At 36.1% G+C, this 16,216-nt stretch overlaps 1 protein-coding gene across 9 annotated transcripts in view; it reads right to left on the bottom strand.

Moving 5' to 3' along the window:
* cic (Putative transcription factor capicua) overlaps positions 1-16,216 on the bottom strand; it is a 113,647-nt gene that overhangs the window by 38,469 nt on the left and 58,962 nt on the right. For all 9 annotated transcript variants that reach the window (XM_069841713.1, XM_069841714.1, XM_069841710.1 and 6 more), the window contains 6 exons: positions 15,442-15,727; positions 11,826-12,615; positions 8,953-9,205; positions 4,583-4,989; positions 2,752-2,937; positions 2,138-2,431 (listed from right to left, as the gene is read on the bottom strand). In XM_069841713.1, the coding sequence (XP_069697814.1) occupies positions 2,138-2,431; positions 2,752-2,937; positions 4,583-4,989; positions 8,953-9,205; positions 11,826-12,615; positions 15,442-15,727 (2,216 nt within the window). The remainder of the gene's footprint in view (positions 1-2,137; positions 2,432-2,751; positions 2,938-4,582; positions 4,990-8,952; positions 9,206-11,825; positions 12,616-15,441; positions 15,728-16,216) is intronic.

Genomic DNA, 16,216 nt, shown 5'->3' with positions numbered 1-16,216 from the left:
TTATAAATGGAGAGTATGAGTCTATGATAAGAGAAGTAATTAATGAAGAGCCTGCAATATATTTTCTATTTATATTAAGCAACATTTCGAAATTATTTCCAGCTTACAACAAATTTTTCACTATTATTAACTTAAAATGTACCCTATTATCATTTTAATATTGCAGAACTCGTGATTACAAATCAAACACAGATCTGTAGCTGCTCTCGATGTCGAGATATTACTGAAAGAACCTGCACAGCATGACTAATTTTATAGGCAACTTCAGTGCCCTCATGCCCAAGCAAGGGGAGATGGTGTCATTGGGCGTGGTTATAAAAATCATATTGATTCATGGCCTAACTACTAATAACATTAGTATTCGGCTGTGGTTTAAATAAGCATTTGAAATTGTTACATTTTTTCGTTTCATCACGAATCCTGGAACAGGTGTCCGCACTCGGTGCAGGGAAGACATACTTTATGTCAAAATAATTGCACGAGAATGAACAGTAACTAATTACCAAAAATGGCTGCTTTCATACAAAAACCGCATGAGAATGAACATTAACTACAAAAATGGTCTCTTTCATTATATAAAATAGTAAGTAGCACAAGTATGAACAATTTCTAATTAGTAATTTCCATTACAAAAATAAAATTTCAACAGAATAAAGAAAAACAACCAAAACCAATCCTTTTCATTAAAAACATTTTAAGGGAAAGCACCAATTGCAAGTAAACTATGCATTAACAATATAGTTGAACAAGTAAATACACTTCATTATTTAGGTTCCAGCATTTTATTCTTAGAAGGAAAAGATATAGGCATAAAAATATAACAATTTGTTACAGTTACAGGCGCAATTAGCCAATTTTTCAAACCATCAAAAGTACACACTGAAAGTACATATATAAAGTCTGCACATGACAAGTTTTGGTTTATGGCCGTGAACAAATTAAAATCTGTTCACAACTGTAGAAATGAGATTTATAAAATGAATTGCAGACTACTAGATCAATGAAGAAAGTAAGACATATTGAAAGAACTGGAAATAAAATCTATACTATAATACATACAAACTTGTAGGATAATAATTAGAGTAATCATGTTGACAGAATGGATAAAAAAAAAAGTATAACCAATAAATCCTGAACCACACCCCCAGAGGACACAGGAATTTAGCAAGACAGAAGAAGAGATGGGCAGAAGACAATAATTACAGTCTGGGTCAGCTTACTTCATACCGTAAGGGTGAAACCTAACCATTTTTCCCCCTTACTACATATGCTAATGGATTGTGGTGATTTTCTAGTTTACAGGTTGAATTTTCTTTTGCCAACTTCGTTTCGAATTTCGAACTGACAAATACTACAAAAGGTAGTGATTTTGTAACTGGTATGTTGGCAGCTGAGACAAATATTGACAATATTTGTCGGTACTGGAGTACCATGAAATTAAAATTGTACTAGATTTCTCAGCCGGTTACTGGAAGCTAGTGAAATTTGAACATACTAATAATTAATTAATATCAGTATTAATATTAATACATAACAGTTATTTTGTGTGTTGCGTTGTGGTTATAATTCAAGACTATAGTCAGGTAAGTTTTCGGAGTTAGTACTAATAATTTCATGTGGTCAAACAAAATACATTTTTAGGTTAGGTCTCGTGAGTCAATTGTTTAGTCAAACCAATGAATTTCGTATTGCCAGACAAAATACTTGATATGTTGATCTCTTTCCCGTATAGTTTGCCTATGAAAATATGTTAAAAATTATTGAATTATTTAGAATAACCTTCCAACATAAAGTACGGTAAGTAAATAAGTCATTTAGTACGTATGATTGTGTGATATCTGGTAACAGTTGGCAACACTGACAAGACGACAATATTTGCTGTTTAGGAACTGTTCTTATGTGACCCTCACTATACACTAGAATGAACTACAGCCAATTACCACGAAGAAACAATAATTACCAAGAAAAGTTCACACTCTGCATCAAAAGTAGTCAAATAAGATGAAATGTAACCAATACAGATCAGTAAGGTCTAAAAATTGGTAGGAAGAAAAAAAAAAGAGGAGATAGAAGAGAAGACTAGAAAGAGAAAAGAAAAGTTCACACAGTAACATATCACTCCAAATCTATTTCTCACCTCAATATTTACTTGGGAATCTTCCCCATGTGTTGAGTAATTCGTTGAGGCCTGCTGTGTACTGCCATCACTTGAGTGAGGTTGAGCATCTGACAGAGAAGGTCCTGGACTGTGAGATGAAGACTGCACTCCTTCACCCATTCCACTTATCTGCTGGGAACTTCCTTCAGGCCCTTCATCTATTGAGCCCAACTTCCCCCTCGTCTCTCCTTTGCACGAACTAGTAGACGACTTTCGTCTATCTTTACTGCACCATTTCCAGTCTGGATGAGCCTTAAAATGTGCCTCTTTCACCTACAAACACACATTCCCTTTATATATTTTACACCATAACTAATAAAATGTATAGTTATGTTAAAAGAATTATTGTTCACGGTCATTTATTTAAGTATCCTGGTGTTTACAAATACAGTGTATCACATAATTAAGCCAAAGCTAAATAATAACCACTTCAAATGAAGGAAACAGACTCATGTAGATTCTCTACCTGTTCTCCTTCCCATTTGTCTAGAGAGACAGAGAGAGGCAGAGAGAGAAATTAGAAGGGAATAAGAAAAAAGAGAGCCACACAAAAAATGAAGCATAATGTTTCTTATGTCACTCATTATACGTACCTCTGACGCCAACTCATGATATTTCTGCTTTTCATCAGGTCCTAGAGCATACCACCATTCACCCAAAATCTTCGACACTGTTCGATTGTCTTGATTTGGATGTCGTTGATGAACCAAGGCTCTGTGTCGTTTACTAAATATCATGAAGGCATTCATGGGACGACGAATTCTGTCTCGCTCCTTCACCTGTTATTAAAGCAAACTCTTTTATATCACTGCTCACTCCAGTTACAAGCAATATCTCAACATAATTCGTATAACAGATGAGGATGATAGATCACCGAAAAAATTATTGTTATGTATCAATGAATATTGATTTCAATAAGTTCCCATTGCTCAAGCCACTAGTAATATCTTGAATGTAATGTATATAGCTACAATGACATTCAAACTTATTTATTTTTGCAACAATGATATGTTGCACGATGCATTGGCCCACTGCATCTAAGCAAGAATGGTATGTTTCAAATTGCATTGGTACACTCCCACTAAAGAGAAAGATGTGCATACAGTAGTACAGAAATAAGTGCTCTCATAAATGTTCCATGTTAAAAGGAGCTGTTAATCTTTTCTCTGATGAAGGATACCACTTCGAAACTAGTCAGCCAAGTAAATTGCAAAAGTTAACACAGTAAAGATAATAAAGTTATACAGTTAGTAAGTTTTATCCAGGAGGGAATCAGGTAAAGCTGGATCCTTTGCCACATAATATATGTGACATTTCAAAGAGTCTTACGACATTTTGTAAGTAAAATTCTCAGTCCAACTTATGGTGAGAAATTTCTAAGTGTTAAAGGAGTGTATCGAATAATGAATATTAATATTTTGCTGGCCAGAACAACGCAAATATCACTTTAATAAGTATGAAGCAATAAAATATAAATACACAAAAAGCTTTCGCAGAATAATTTTCTGTTTTCTATTAGTTACAAACAAATTTACTTCTTAGGTATAATTCTGTATCTGTGTAATAGACTAGCCTCTGCTCTCTACACCCTAGTGTTTCAAGGTGATGGTTTTAGTTGTTTAAATAAATAACTTTCTAATGAACATGTATTTTTTGGTTGTTTAGTATTTTATTTAAGGAAATGAATATTGCAGTTGTTCTACATGATCTAGTTTTTTACATACTTCCTTTTAACACTAGATATACTTACTTACTTACTTATGGCTTTTAAAGAACCCACACATTCATTGCCGCCCTCACATAAGCCCACCATCGGTCCCTATCCTGTGCAAGATTAATCCAGTCTCTACCATCATATCCAACCTCCCTCAAATCCATTTTAATATTATCCTCCCATCTACGTCTCGGCCTCACCAAAGATCTTTTTCTCTCCGGCATAACAACTAACACTCTATATGCATTTCTGGATTCGCCCATACATGCTACATGCTCTGCCCATCTCAAACATCTGGATTCAATGTTTATAATTATGTCAGGTGAAAAATACAATGCGTGCAATACACTAGAATACACTAGATACAAGTTCAAACCCAGTCAAAGGCATGAGCTTTTTTACACAAATCAAATTAATCCTTCATTCACGAGGGAATCAGGTAAAGCCAGAGTCCTTTGCCACATAATGTATGTGTCATTTCAAAGAGGCTTAAGACATGACATTTTGTAAGTAAAATTCTCAATCCAACTTATACCATTCACATACAGCTCCCATTTTAAACTGTACACTGAACTCCCAACTAACCCCTGATAATTGAACTCTGGCATCTAAAGGTGGAAATGTAATACCTCAATACAGCAGATGCACCGGAATTCTTCAAATAGTTGTAGCAATGGAAATAGATTTCTGTGCAAGAGACACAAACACACCTTCTGCGGACTGTGAGGTTCCTTGCTGCTCTGAAGGGCACTCAAGGACTGTGTCCTTCGTTTGCCTGCCGCCACTGCGTCGAGTCCACCTGGCTCAGAGGGTCCCTCAGGCTCAAACACATCATCATCTTCATCTCCTGCCTGAAGATCCACTGTTTCCCCATCGAGATCATCACTATGTCTTGGTTCCACTGTTCCCAAACCACCACCATTAGCACCACTGCTACCAACACCAACAGGATTTCCGTTGTTGCCAGCAGCAAGAGCACTGCCTCCTGAGACCGGTGGTGCTGAACGTGGAGTTGAAGGAGATGAGGGAGGTGGTGATGTACTACACTGAGTTGCTGCTAGTAGTGGAACCAAGGAGTTCCAAGGGTATACTGATAAAGACTGTGAAGTGTTGATTGCTGTAAGAGATGTTTTCGAAATTTAACTCCTTTCTAGCTCTAAAAAAATCTTATCACACAATGTACAGTAATTAAAATACATACAGTAATTAAAATTAAGAATGTGGGATGAAGAAATTTGTAATTTTTTTTCAAATTCCAAAACATTTTTCTTTTCTTGGCACCTTGCTCCATTTTACTATGTGTAGCACCTGTTTGCAAAGATTGTCTGAAGTTATAACCTGAACTGCATATCTGGATTACAGTATGGTACACAACTTCCTACCACTGTTTGTAAAATGTTGTTGGTATGACACAAGAAAAGAGTTCGACCTAGTTTCTTAAAATTCAGTTCTTGGCCAATGAAATGTTTTTGTCACAGTAAAGTGAAAACGTTAGTGATCACTAATTAAATTAACAGCTACCTGTGAATTCCTCTAAACAACAATCTCTGTTTAATGTACGTAGAACATGAATTTTTTTGAAGAACTTAAACTGCTGTTAAACATTGCTATAAACGAGTTTTGTTAAAAAGTGTTATAAAAATAAGATAAAAACTGTACTTCTTAATGACTATCACTGTAGTCGAGGTGTTGTTATAACCAAGTTCAACTGCACAATATATAATCACTAATTACTTTTTCACAAATTTACATAAAATAGGTAACTATATATAGTAACCATTTCTAATATTGTTCTTCTACTTGTGAAAATCAGCATTTAAAAGAGAGGGAAATGTTAAAATGTATTAGACTTCGCTCTGGTTAACTTAAACACAACAAACACATTTTTTATGAAAAGAGGTGCTACTCCTATAACAATGAGATATTCTTTACTAAGGGTAATGATTAGGGAATGGAATATTTTGTTGTTATAACCAAGTTCAACTGCACAATATATAATCACTAATTACTTTTTCACAAATTTACATAAAATAGGTAACTGTATATAGTAACCATTTCTAATATTGTTCTTCTACTTGTGAAAATCAGCATTTAAAAGAGAGGGAAATGTTAAAATGTATTAGACTTCGCTCTGGTTAACTCAAGCACAACAAACACATTTTTTATGAAAAGAGGTGCTACTCCTATAACAATGAGATATTCTTTACTAAGGGTAATGATTAGGGAATGGAATATTTCGCGACCACGAATTTCATTTTGGAAAAAAATATTTCTGAACTTCTAATTACAGTAAATATTTATCCTTCAATCCATTTATGCCTGATTTGAACTCGTGAAACTTCGCGAAATCCGTGTCAAGTCGGGAATTTATGTTTTTCCGAAAATGACGCGATTTTTTTAAGCACTTAGCAAATAATGTGCGCGAATTTCCAGTTTTTTATTTTTTTTTTTTGTATCTACAATCGATAATCAATAGCCATAGCATAGGCAAGGTCGATATTTATGGTCGCTAGTATTGCACATTCGATAGTACTAAATCTGTTTTAGTTCAAATACCTGGTCTGAACACACTCTTAACGTCACATCCGACGTATGTAGCATGGTAAGCATTGTTAGCCTGTTGAACCATTCTTTGTTAATATTATTTTGGAGTATGTGCGTGTTTTATTTGTTTATAGTGTCGCGCATAGGCAAAAGAACGTTATTGTGTCCCTGTGCAAGTAAGGCTACAAGAATGCCTAGTAATAAAATATCTGCAAGGGACAGAGCTTTCCAGAATAAAAAGCATAGGTTTTATTGCACAGACAAAAGTACAGTCATGTGTCGAATTCTGTTCGGATCTGTGTGATACTGCAGTGATAACAGGCTACAGTGAATTGCAGAGACTGATGAAAAAGAAGCTGAGCTCTGGTGAAGAAGTGAACATTATTTCTGTGCTGTAGGGAATGACCATAAACTATTCTGATTTTGCACAATCTGTGCTTCGAGTTATACGGATGCCATATGCAAATGCAGACTGTGAAAGATTCTTTTCATCATACAATAATGTTTTGTCTGATAAACGCCATTGTATGTCAACAGAAAATGTCAATCCTCTTTCTGAAATGTATTTTGAAAGCTAGGATACTTATCGTGCTATTAAAGCTGTGTATTTTGAAACTACCAAAAAATTCAATTGAAAAAACCGATTTTCCCATTTGAAAATCCCACATTTTGCACTTTGACCTCAACAAAAAAATCTAATCTCTAGTAAACTAAGAGTCTAGCAAAATTCGCTATGAAATAATAATTATCCCAATGCTACCAATGATATTTATATATAAGTCATAAGAGCTACAAACATATTTTTTAAATTCTGAGTAATATACAGGGTGGAAGGCAACCACTACACCAAAATGAAACTGGTAATAGATCATGAGGAGAGGTTTGAAAAATCTAAATAAGATTTTTTTTTTCTAAAATTCACCATTTTAGACGAAACTGTTATCTTTCTACGAAACATTTGGCAACATCACGACTACTGCAATAACTGTAGCAAGAGCAGCCACCCCTCTTATCTTCCCCTCCCCCTCTGCTGTACTCATTCGGAGACACGTGACAGTGCGTTGTGTTGCAAGATTTATGTTAACGATTTTCACACTTATTCAATTTAAATTCATGGCTAAATGGTTTAACTTGCAAAAAAAAAAAAAAAAAAAAAGGCTGTGTTTTTCCTGCTTCACGGTGCTACATCAAAGGAAAACTGTAATGAAAGTTTTGTTATATTTAACATGTAGAATCACCTCTTAAACTTTGGTGCATCGATCCCCTTCCATCCTGCATAGAGAATGAAGTCTTTCTTGGTTAAGTCTTTCATACTTAGTGTGGAATAACTTTTGGTGTTGTTTTGAAACTATTTTCTTAATAGTAAGTAATGCACGTAAATAATAAGAGATGAAGTGTGTCTTCTGGGAATGCACATGCTGAGTTTCAAGTGACAAAGAACAGGAAATAGTGATCGAAATCCAATCAACAATGTACCAATAAGGTGCAAATTTTCTGACATACAAGCAAAGGAATCCAACAGTAGGGTTACCAAGTGCACCCCGTTGTCCTGAGAAAAGTCTTCAGGACAGCGTTCCATCCTGTATTTTAGAGTTCTAAATTGAGAAAAAAACGGAAAAGTTACAATGTCTATTCTATATTACAAATTACAAACATCGCACTTCATCAATGCAGGTGACTGTAGATGAACTATTATGAAACAATATTATTATGAGTTATTAATTTTCCAAGGCGAGTGATGGCAACACCAAACATTTAGATGAAGCCTGGGTGGATCTTTTGAAAAGTACTGAAGGAGAACTCTCAAATTTGAAGAGGGTAGTGGAGTTCATTATGTGTATCCCTGAAACAAATGGGTGTGTTGAAAGATTATTTTCTCGCATGAATGCTCTATGGAGTGATGAGAAAAACAGTAAAATCAATGATTGTTGTAAAATCATTCCTCAGTGAGGGTTGTGTTGCTTTTCATGACATGATTCTTCAAAATAAACTTAAGTGAAATTCAATCTTCAGAGAAATATTGCAAGCCCAAGGCGGATTGATTTATAAGAATGTCATGCAAGTAGAGTATTTTGTAGCTATTTCTGTAATAACTTAGCAAAAGCAATTTGAAGGCAGTTTACATAAAGAAGTTTAAACTTAATGCAAATATGCTCCCTAAGAATTTTGTTTACTATTTGTTTACTTACCCTTAGTAAAGTGTTTGTATAGTAAACTTTACTACACACACTTTGAAAGATTGGCATATTTGATGAGTGCGCATACTAAAGTTACTCAGTGATAACTCATAAGTGTCCCGTATTTTTTTCCCTATCCAACAGAGAAAAAGAAATCTATCTGTTACCAACAGCTATTCTCTAGGACTAGAAATGGTCAGCAAGTTCAACCAACAGGTTCCCTTTTCTGTGCCTTCCTTTACTCTGCAACATTGGAAGTTTCTGCAGCCAAGACTTTTGCACCATGTTGAACAAAGTGAATGTATCAAAATATTTTTAAAGTACCAATATCATTAAATAAAAATGAATTACAAACTTACCAAGAACTCCATCCCTTTCCTTTGTGTCCGGTTTCTTTGTTGCTATTGGCAGAACTGGAAGGAGCTGTGTAGGATTCACTATCACAGGTTGAAACATGTTACTTGGTTGCAGTACAGTTGTGGGTGTAGCAGGCCCATTATTTGTTTGTTGTTGATGTTCTGTAGTCTGTTTAACGACTTCCATGGGTTGAGCAGATGCCTGTGATGTTGATACATGAAGACCAAGCCTATTTGCTGACTGTAGTACAGAAGCCTAGCAATAAAAACTCAGAATTAACATGAACACAATTTTCAATTTTATGACAAAGACATTGAATGTTCAGACACTAAAAATTCAGAGTGGATTCGTTTTTTCTGGAACCAGTTTCACCTACTGAAGTTATAAATAGCCTTAAGCATAAAAATAATAAAACACGAGTTGGATTAACAAGTTCTATTATAAAGAAATGTAAATCTTCCCTATATTTGGCACTTTCTGAGTGAATTAATTACTCATTTCAATTAGGTTCTGTGCCTAGAGGTTTAAAAATAGCTAAAGTGGTTCCTGTCTTTAAAATGGTGATTTTTATGATCCTACAAACTATAGTCCTACATCAATATTGCCTGTTATTTCTAAAATTTTGGAAAAATGTATGAAAGAAAGACTATATAATTATTTGACGAGAATAGAATTTTCCTACACTCATCAATATTGGTTTCCAAAAATCGTTTATTTTAAATGCTCTGTTGACAGGTTACTTGTATAGAACAAGCTTTGGATGAAAATAAAATTCCAGTGGATTTATTTGATACTGTTAATTATTCAATTTTGTTGCGCAAACTGGAATCTATTGGTATTAGACATGTTGTTTTACAGTGCTTTTGGAGTTATGTAAGTGAACGGTACAGTATCAATATGTCTCAGTGAATACCTAACTTGGAGTTAACCTTTGCTAGCTGTTATAAAAAACAATGAGTTCCTTTTTCCTTTCTGAACAAGTATCACATAGTGACCATGCGCATTTTTAATCCATCTATATGATGACAGGAATGCTTTATACAAGATCACACCTTTAGGCTACTTTTCTTGTAAATTGCTCCAATTTTCGAATTCTCGGTCTCACAGAATAGCCCTAACTTTTTTTGAGTCTAGAGAATTGTCAGAATAATCAAAAGTGATTCAGCAGGTGTTTGTTTAAGATTCTTTAAATAAATCTTTCTTCATCAACGTCCCTGGTGGAAGAGATATACGAATCTTGAGCTTTTTATAACACCCTCAAACTGTTGATTTGTTGTAATGTTGGCTCCTAATAAACTCAAAATAGACAGAGAGCTTAAATTTGCACTGGGTATAGATCATAGAATTGGCAGGGAGGTGTAGAGTTTATTTTAGAGTGCTTTTACTAATTTTATCAGCGTCATCTAGAAAACTTTTGGATATTTTGCTTAAAGGCAATGTTTCAAAGGTGGGACAGATGGGTGAATTTAATATATAAAACTTTTGATCGCAGTGAAGTAAAGGGGATGAATACCTGTGAATAAGAACTTTCCACCTTTGCTAGCTGTTATAAAAAACAATGATTCTTCCTTTTTCCTTTCTGAACAAGTATCAGATAGTGATCATGCGCATTTACAAGTTTTTAATAGTCTATTGATTTTGCAGCATTCAAGTATTTAGAAATTACTTTTTTTTTTATTTAATGCCACCAAGTTCTTTCGACATTTCTGTTTTCTCTCCTGGCAGTGGGTTACACTTCTGAGGTTGGAATGCCTGGAAGGCAGAGTTACCTTACACTGGTGATATGATAGGATGACTATGTATGATTATGTGGCACCAGGAGAAGTCTTAAATCTAAACTTGACCCCAAGTTCCTGACAAGAGACGAATACAAAAACAACTCCCTTTAAGGAAAAATTCCTATATTCGAACCTGGGACCTCATGAACTGTAGCTAGAACCTTTAACCACCAGATCATATGGCTGAAATGTTATTTTATTTAACGAAGCTCGCAACTGCCGAGGTTATATCAGTGTCGCCAGTGTGCCGGAATTTAAGCACACTTAAATGCCATCAACCTGGCCCGGGATCGAACCCGCAACCTCGGGCATAGAAGGCCAGCGCTATACCAATTGTGTCAACCAGCCTGACTTCATGAGACTGATCATTTATAAGTTACTTATTATATGTGTTTATCACATTGGGTGCATAGTGTTAACACTAGTGATATTAGTGTGATTTAGGTAGTTAGTTTAATTAGCTAATTAGAGTCAGTTTACCTAGATACAATAACAAGGAACAATGGCTTCTCTTTAGTCTAACATGTTACACTGAGATACTGTACAATTTCACTGAATTGCAATGTGTATTCAAAATTAAAAAAATATTTAAGGATTCTTTTATTGAAACTGCAAAATATTCTTGTGTATTTTTGTCTCTGAAAATTACTTTTATCATATTATTTCGCACAGCATAATAGGGCAGTAAGCTTAGTTTATGAAAAGAATGTGTGTATCTAGTGTAGTATTATTCCTGCACAAATTGACATTCGCAGCAGTTTTTCAAGTATTTCAATTCACATTGCAATGCAACTGGCCACACAATTGTGAATTACGTAGGTTGGACTGTCTAGTCAAGTGAAGAAAATAAAATTGAAGATCCACATTCTAATTAGTCATGTCACTGCTAGCATATTGATAAGTTGCTGATATGTCACGTCATTGTTTTTGCCTATGGGAGTACAAATAACAGTGACTTACATTTCTTACTCCAGTAATCAAACTTAATCAGTATACAGAAGTCTGTTTCAAAATGACGAACACTTACAGATTCACGAATACGCTCCATAAGTGCGAGTCAAACTTGGTGAATTATCAAGTAAAATTAAATTACTTACCGAAGCTTTGTCCACGACCACAGACTGTGTTAGAGAGCCGGTATTAGTTCCTGTTGGAATTCGATTCACCATTACAGTAGTTGGAAATTTATCTACTAAGTCACCGTCACTTTTTATCACTACAAACTTTTTCTCTTGCTGAGAGGACTGATGTGGGACTAAATACAAAGTACTGTTCCCACCACTGGAATTAGTATTTCCGCCTGGAGAACAGTCTATGGCTTCACTCTTTGGCATGTGCATCAACGTCAGGTTCTGTTGCTGTGCAGGCGGTTTCAGAAGCCTAATGTGCTGCTCTGGCCTGGGCCCCTCCACGAGATGTTGACTGTTTGAACTCAAGTCCTGATTGCTTGTCAGTGCACTCTGGAGAATCAGACCATGTTGTTGCTGGTGATGCTGCTGCTGATGATGATTATGATGCTGTGACTGCTGTTGCTGCTGATGCTGATGTTGTTGCTGCTGATGTTGCTGCTGCTGATGTTGCTGCTGCTGTTGTTGTTGTTGCTGAGTTGTAGATGTCACAACTGAGGGGAATGAACTGACTGGTTGCTGCTGATTAGCGACTTCATTGTATGATGGGACTCCAGGACTTTCTGTTCTCCATGACGTGTGCTGATGCTGCTGTTGCTGTTGAGAACTAGCAAGGGTTGAAGCTGCTATAGAACCACCACGTGCCGGATTTGGTGATATTCTAATCACACTTGTTGCCATTCCAGAAGGATGTGAATTGGATGGGTGAGGGTTGGGCGGAGATGGTTGGACTACCTGACCAGGACGCAACAACTCAGGCCTGCAAACACAAGCAACCAATTACAATATAAAAAAAAAAGAAAAAAAAAAGAGGAACACAAAATATAAAGCTCCAAAGAGAAGAAATGGGAAGAGACATAGAATAACACATATACAATATCAGACGCAACATGTCATGAGCAAATTACCACCATTTTATTTGAGAACACCCTGATTAAGAGCTGGCAGTTATATTGTCCATACTCAACCTCCAATAAGGACGAAGGGCCTCACGTGTCTTTGGTCTATGGGTCCCTAGGACCTAGCTGGGAGGACTTCACTGTGTCCATCAAACCATTCCCACCTCAGCCACCTGTGGGATGGTCCTACAAATTTTCATATGAATCTATTAAAAGAATTATAAAAGGGAGAGTTAACTTCAACCATCACAACAATTCAGTAGTGGAACACCAAAATTCAAAATGAAAAAATTCACTGAAAGATTTAAACTTAATTCTTAATCTACCTCGAAAATCAGCTGTAGCCATGTTCAGATTGGCTACTGGTCACAACTGCCTCAGTAAACATCTTCATCGAATCGCTTATTAACTTCTCCTAAATGTTTATTATGCATAAAGGAAGAAGATATGGACATGGAACACCTGGCAAATTGCGAATCTTTTGACACTTTTGTAGATCTTACGTCCAAATATTGGGAAGCAAGAAGGAAGATAACTTCATTGTTAAATCCTGAGCATTAGATACACACACACAATATCAGACATACCCAGAAAATCAGCAGTGACAACTTAAGATGAAAAAATGAACCATAATCATCTCACGAAATGTTCAAACCTCCAGAATAAAACTATTTATGAAAAATATTTACGTGCAAGAGAACGAATGGCTTCATTGCTAGTGTTCACCATTAGAAAACAACCATTTAGATTACGATAATAAAAAAATTAAAAGAAGAGTATTATGAAAAGTCACAAGTATTACACAAACAAGACAAGGTATTGCATATATTTATGTATCAAATAGGGTTCATTGAAATATTATAATATTATTTCTTAGTCTAAAATGTTGTTGTTGTTTTCTAATGGTGGGCGTTTGACAATAAAGTCATTTGACCTCTTGCACTCCAATATTTTTCAAAGATATTATCATGGTCAGCCAATGAAGCACAGATTTTGAGATGTTCCGAATCCATTGCTTGGTTTGAGTTGCACAATGGGCAGTTAGGGGGACTGATATATTCCAATTCTATGCAAGTGTTGGCAAAACAGTCATAGCATGTTGCCAATCTAAATGCAGCTACAGATGATTTTCGTGGTAAATCGGGAATTAACTAAATGGCAAGTTGTAGCCGATTTAAGTGAACACCATTTTTTAACGTTTTGGTGGCTACTTCATTGACACACAACCCCCAAAGTGTCTGGAGGACCACACCTGCTGTTGGTTGATGGGTCCATTGAACCTAGCTGGGAGATCTTGTTGATCACCAGCTTTCCCTCCTTAAGCCACTGGAGGACGATTTTAGTACCATAGCCGGGTCAGCACTAGGAACAGAAAAGTAGAAAGAGGAGGAAGGAAAGTAAAATGAACCCCTAGGGATCGAATGCTCTAATGCCGTCAGGGTCGAAGAAATTAAGAGTTCAGTCAGAGGACTGGATAGGAAAGGGTATAAAGAGAGAATAAGGTATTGAATAGAGAAAAATTATACCAAAATTCAGTCACTAACTCATCAAGCTGACCAGTGCTAATTGATGAGTAGCCCCTCGCTTTAGTTCAGCTTGTAAAATTTAGTCTAAAATGTAACTTCATACATTTCAATTTCGTTTTCAAATAAAGACAAAAACAAAAACTGATTATTCAGAACATATCTGAATCGGGTTTTTTTTTTCCATTTCTACTAGTGAAAAATAAAAAAATATAATATAAAAAGATTCATAATGTTTCGAATGTTGAATCTAACTTTGTCTTCAGGTGAAAAACAAAGAAAGTCTAAGGAAAATAAGATGGCAGACCATAAAACAGTAGTCACCGGAGAAAACATTTTCCAGGTGGAAACCATGATAAAAGAAGGGTATAGAGGCGGCCTAAGGAATTAGTTCACCAAATGGTTCGACTATCCTGCATTAACATTTAGGAAAAAGGAACAATTTCTTCTCAATGGGTGCTACACATTCTCTCCAAAAAGCAAAAATACATCAGGGTGGAATGATACAAGTAAATGCTAGAAAGTTTCCATGTTGACCACAAAACCAAGTGCCAATCATCGATCTAGGTCTAAATAAGCAGCCACCAACCAAGGTGAAAAGACCGAGGAATATAGGAAAGAAAATGGTGGCACAAAGCATTCATGCAGCCACTGTTATGCCGGAAAACCAGAGGCCAATTACTGCAAAATAGTATCAGACACATGTCTAACTTAAGTGTTAACACAAATCCAGGAGAGTTAATGGAGAACAAGACTGTGGGACATTTTGATATATCACAACAATGCCTCTACATACAGGCCACTGCAACAGTTGAGTTTCCAGAGAAAACCCCTGTTAAATTAACACATCCTACCTACAGTCCCAACTTAGCACCATGTGACTTCTTCCTTTTCCCAAATGTAAAGAATTGCTTTTGTGAACACTAATTTTCCAGAATTGGTTCCAGTAGATGCAATGATGTGCAGAATGTACTGGACAATACTTTGAAAAACTGCAAGAGGTATGACAATTCTCTTACTGTTCACTGCTGCTCATCTCAAAACTTTCCTAGTGAACCTTGTAAGGAATATTTTTCTTATAAAGAGAAACATATCACATCAGGTGGCACTTCCTACTACAATGTCCAGAGCACGTGTTGTGTTATTAATTCAAAGTTTACAAACCTGATCACATGCTGCTGATGGTAGGAAGTGACCATGAAGTGTGGTGGGACAGGTGATGACTGTTGCTTCCATTTGTTGTGGCTTGGGGATATGAGGGTGTTGGTACGTGCTGTTGCTGCTGCCCCAGGGAGGTGCACTTGATTTGGGGCTGCTGGACTGGAGATTGGCATAAACACATTCTGACGAGGACCAACAGTGATGGGGGACTGCATGATGGATGGGGATGAGGCCTGACCCGTTGGAGAAGAAAATGCTGGAGTAGCTGATCTTGAACTCCCAAGAGACACTGCAACATGCCAAAATTACAATTATGCTATTGTTTCTAACTGTGAAACTTCTCCATCTTCTCAACACCATAAAAAGGCTGCTCTGAAAGAGATCTGCTAAACTTTGGAACTGTACTTTGGTACTTAAAGTGTGTCCCAAAAATTAATTACCCACTATAATAATTATTTATTCATATTCAGCTTTATGGATATTGTTCAAAATGTCCTCCACCTTTACAATAAATCCACACCTATGGAGTAACGGTTAGCACGTATGGCCGCGAAACCAGGTGGCCCGGGTTCGATTTCCGGTCGCGGCAAGTTACATGGTTAAGGTTTTCTCCGGGGTTTTCCCTCAACCCATTACAAGCAAATGCTGGGTAACTATTGGTGCTGGAGCCCGGACTCATTTCACCGGCATTATCATCTTCATCTCATTCAGACACTAAATAATCTAAGATGTTGATAAAGCGCCGTAAAATAACCTACTAAAATAAAAAAATAAATAA

Source organism: Periplaneta americana, chromosome 12 (assembly GCF_040183065.1).
Source record: "Periplaneta americana isolate PAMFEO1 chromosome 12, P.americana_PAMFEO1_priV1, whole genome shotgun sequence".
NCBI classification, from domain to species: domain Eukaryota; kingdom Metazoa; phylum Arthropoda; class Insecta; order Blattodea; family Blattidae; genus Periplaneta; species Periplaneta americana.
This window is presented reverse-complemented; position numbering and strand designations above follow the sequence as displayed.